The sequence below is a fragment of the Trypanosoma cruzi genome, genomic scaffold (genome assembly GCF_000209065.1).
Source record: "Trypanosoma cruzi strain CL Brener 1047053516747 genomic scaffold, whole genome shotgun sequence".
Taxonomy (NCBI): Eukaryota; Euglenozoa; class Kinetoplastea; order Trypanosomatida; family Trypanosomatidae; genus Trypanosoma; species Trypanosoma cruzi.
This window is the reverse complement of record NW_001849531.1, coordinates 1-3,802: the sequence shown is the minus strand read 5'-3', so window position 1 is coordinate 3,802 and position 3,802 is coordinate 1. Positions and strand designations below refer to the sequence as shown.

The following is a 3,802-nucleotide window of genomic DNA, read 5'->3' as shown; positions in this document are numbered from 1 at the left end:
CCCCGAGGCCAAAAAAAAAAAAAAAAAGGAAAAAAAGGGGGAAAAAAAAAAAAAAACGAGATGAGAGAAAGCCAAAAAAAAAAAATATCATGGCCACACTTCATCTTCCTTTGATCCCCCTCCCCCGTTGGATCACCCGCTGCGGATAACCCTCGACGAAAATAAGGACGATAAGAACAAAGCGATTAAAACGAGTAGGTGTGTTTGAAACAAAAAAAAAAAAAAAGGGGGGGGGGGGGGGGGAGGAGGGAGAGGAAAGAAAGAGAGAGAAAGAATGTGGTGGGGAGAAGAGGAGCTGATGACATCATCAGACGCACTCCAATTTATTTTTTTATTTATTTATTTTCTTCATCCCTTTTATTCCCTCCTTCCTCCTCCCCGCCCCCGCCCCAGACCTGTTTTTTCTCTATAAATTCCACTCGCAGAAGACTGACATCTTACGCCATTGAGTTGTACTGCCTGGTGCTGGCCAAAAGATAAAAAAAGAAAAAAAGAAAGGTTCAAAAAGCAACAAACAAACAAACGACAAAAAAAAAAGCCAGGCGCCCTAACCCCACCCCTACAAAAAGCCCATCGTGGTTATTGATGTCAAATGCAGAAATTTCTAAAAATATTGAATTATTTCTTGTGTTTGTTTAACGGAATATGCGCTTGGATGGGGTTGTGCCCTGCCCCCTCCCCCTTTTCTTTTTTCTTCGTTATTCCTATAAAAGGAGTACAACACACAACACATACACAAACGCAATGAAGCAAGTGGCAATGCGGTTCAATGCACCCAACGTCCCTAACACCTCAGAAAGGAGAAGAAAAAAAAAACAAAACATTCATGAAACACCCAAAATCACCAAACAAATAATTTCAAAAGACATAAATATTACTATACGACACAACTGGGCCCGTGGCAAACACACACACACACAAAAAAAAAAAAAAAAAAAAAAGTGACAGTTTCTTTACGTTCCTCTCCTCCCGCGAGCACCGGACCCCACCGCATGGAAAACGATAAGATGTGGGCGAAATAAAAATAAAAGTAAAAACAAAAAAAAAGAAAAGAAAATAAAATAAAATAAAAGAAAGAAGACAAAAAAAAAAAAAAAAAAGCACCCGCTGCCTTACAACGCGTTTTTTTTTTTTTTAAACCACAAGAAAAAAAGAAAATCAAATCTTCAATACGTCAAGAAAAAAAAAAAAAAAAACAAGAAAAAAAAAAACGAGAAAACAAACAAAAGCAAATGCTATCATCTCCGTGGTCCGATTGGGTCAAAAATCCTTTGCAGAAGCGTGCACAGGGAAATAAAACGAATTCCTTCGGGCACAAACTCCCACCCCACACCCTCTCAAAAAAAAAAAAAAAAAAAAAAAAAATCTTTCAGTTATTCAAAATGCATAGGGTACATAGAATAATATCAAACACAGGGCAGTAGTTTTTATAAATTTTAGAGTGGCATAATCACTTTTTTTTTTTTTTTTAAGGAAAAAAATAAAAGAAGAAGAAGAAGAAGAAAGAAAGAAAAAAAGAAAAAATATGGATGCACCTGCCATGGCAATTAAACCCGCGCCATAGATGGAAAAGAAACCCAAAAAAAAAAAAAAAAAAGAAAGAGAGGAAAGGAAAGAAAGAAAGTAACAGAGCATGAAAACATGAAAGTAAAGAGTTGAATATAAAACGAAGGGAGTAAACGGGTTCGTCCACACGCGGTGAGAAAGCGTAAGAATGCAAAAACAACAACAACAAACAACAAACAGAAAAATAAGAAAAGCATCACTTATTTTGATCTCACATCGTATCATTATTATCATTATTTATTTATTTATTTATTTTCATTTGTTTTTGTTGTTTTTGTTTGTTTGTTTGTTTGTTTTGTTTTTGCCCTCACTCCCTTTCACACCGTCCTTTGACTCTGGTTCTTCCACCCACACATACCTACAACGCAGACGCACTTGTTATATTGTTATTTTCCATCTTTTCAAGAGGCGATGCCTCCTCATCCCACCCCACAATCCTTCCACCTCCAAATGAAGATGCAACAAAGAAGTGTGGTAACGATGATGATGATGATGACAAATGAATAGAAAAGAACAAAATTTTTTTCTTTTTTCTTTTTTTTTTTCGGATTAATGTAATGTATTTTGCATGCATAATTGTATACATACAATATCTTCGTTCATTTAAAAAAAAAAAAAAAAAAATCAAATAAATATTGTATTCGCACGGAAAAAAAAAAAAAAAAAAAAGAAAGGAAATAAAAAAAAAAAAAGAAAAAAAGAATTCACGGCTTTATCCTGAGCGTAGCTACAGCGATTAAAAAGTTCACACACAACGAAGTACAGAACCACCGCACTGGTCACTGAAAAAATGAGAAAACTGTGTAAGGATGCGACACTGCTGGAGGGCGTGGCTCTGCCAATCCAGGGATTGGCGCCGGTGACAGGGGCGACCTGTGCTGACACGGGGATGACGACCAGTACATGCTGAATGGAGTAGCCGCTGAGGCATCAATCGGAAGAAGCAGAAGTGGAGAGTTGGTTGCAGGTTTGCTTATTGGCATTGTGTTGTTTACAAGCGGGGCGGGGACGGGCATCGGCATGGTCACAACCGGTGGGGCAACGTTTTGATCTGTCCCCAATAACTCCGGCGGCGGAATGGCAAAGGCCATGTAGTCCTGTGGCCTGTACGTCTGAGCTCCCATTGCATGAAGTTGATCCAGCTGTGCCTGTGTCCCGTGAAAAAACACGCATTTATCACGCAGACAGGCACGTTTTGCGTAAAAGTGGCACACACTAAGCGGCACCTTTCTCGTTTCCCCGTTGCGAATATGAATGTAAGAGCAGCTGGACGAACGAGGGCATTCGTTTTTCAAAAAATAGTCAGGACAAATAAGGCCTTTGTTCCTGTACATTTCAGCAACATGCTGCCGCCGTTGCTCGGCCGTCCACATATCGGGAAGATTTATCATGATTCAAAGTTCACTGTGGGCTATGCCTCAACGATGACAGAGGCCTATACAATTCCCCAAAATAAAAACAGCAACTAAATATAAATATAAATATTTATTTATTTTTATAAAGATAAAGAAAAAAAAAAAAAAAAAAAAGAGCCATTCAAAAATAATAATCTATAAATATATAAATGCACACTTACGTACATGCATCCGCACCAATTTACGTATATATTATATAATATGTTTAAAACTCGCTCGTTTCTATAGACGATGAAAAGGTGGTGACTTACAAACCGCTCTGTTGGCTCTATACAAACTCTCTTGTGTGGCGTACGCAAATTTGAGGTAATGAATAACGCCACGTCCTTCCTTTACAGTACTCCCAAAAAGGAAAAAGATAACGTCGTGGTCACCAGTGCCATTACATTTCCAGCAAAACGAAAACCGTAACCGGCGTAAAGTCGCCTTCCGTAGCTTGGCGATGGTGCAGGTCGATAAACTTCCGCCAGTAGGGAACGCCAGCAGAGAGTCTGAAGGGGGTAAAGAACCAAATCCAGAGCAGCCGTGGCAGCAAAAGAACCAGTTATTGCTTTATATCTGAAATACCGCCACTCGTCCGTATCCAGCAAATCCGGCCGTCGACGAAGTATGGAAGAAGGAGTCGGAATAAATGCCGAACCTGCCGTTTCATACCAAGTTATCCAAGTGGCCTGGTAAGGTAAAAGAATGGCCATGGGCCACAGAGAAATGACACCCCGCATGAGGGAGCGCATTGGCCAGGGGCGAGGCGTCACGGGACCAAAGTGATGTAACAGCACGGCGTTCAGTAATGGTGTCGTCGCTAAATGGGACACCGCATT

At 39.7% G+C, this 3,802-nt stretch overlaps 2 protein-coding genes across 2 annotated transcripts, besides 20 other annotated features; both read right to left on the bottom strand.

Moving 5' to 3' along the window:
• Positions 1–1,312: a sequence feature (areas merged during assembly that could not be assigned to a particular haplotype. This can correspond to areas where the two haplotypes were merged or to regions with more than two copies in the genome that were merged during assembly.).
• Positions 11–85: a sequence feature (T-rich).
• Positions 207–295: a sequence feature (C-rich).
• Positions 322–345: a microsatellite.
• Positions 472–537: a sequence feature (T-rich).
• Positions 920–941: a microsatellite.
• Positions 1,017–1,100: a sequence feature (T-rich).
• Positions 1,177–1,228: a sequence feature (T-rich).
• Positions 1,313–1,418: a sequence feature (haploid, Esmeraldo-like haplotype).
• Positions 1,340–1,365: a microsatellite.
• Positions 1,419–3,802: a sequence feature (heterozygous, Esmeraldo-like haplotype).
• Positions 1,475–1,524: a sequence feature (T-rich).
• Positions 1,580–1,623: a sequence feature (T-rich).
• Positions 1,800–1,862: a microsatellite.
• Positions 2,086–2,111: a microsatellite.
• Positions 2,168–2,203: a sequence feature (AT_rich).
• Positions 2,216–2,269: a microsatellite.
• Positions 2,346–2,957, bottom strand: Tc00.1047053510427.10 (hypothetical protein, conserved; the record flags this gene model as incomplete). The annotated part of the gene is made up of 1 exon (XM_798042.1): positions 2,346–2,957. One exon carries the CDS (start codon positions 2,955–2,957, stop codon positions 2,346–2,348), a length of 612 nt encoding a protein of 203 aa, XP_803135.1.
• Positions 3,033–3,068: a sequence feature (AT_rich).
• Positions 3,072–3,095: a microsatellite.
• Positions 3,105–3,132: a sequence feature (AT_rich).
• On the bottom strand, positions 3,314–3,802 carry Tc00.1047053510427.5 (hypothetical protein, conserved; the record flags this gene model as incomplete). Its single annotated transcript, XM_798043.1, has 1 exon — positions 3,314–3,802. A coding segment is annotated over one exon (489 nt), but the record flags the coding sequence as incomplete, so codon positions are not given.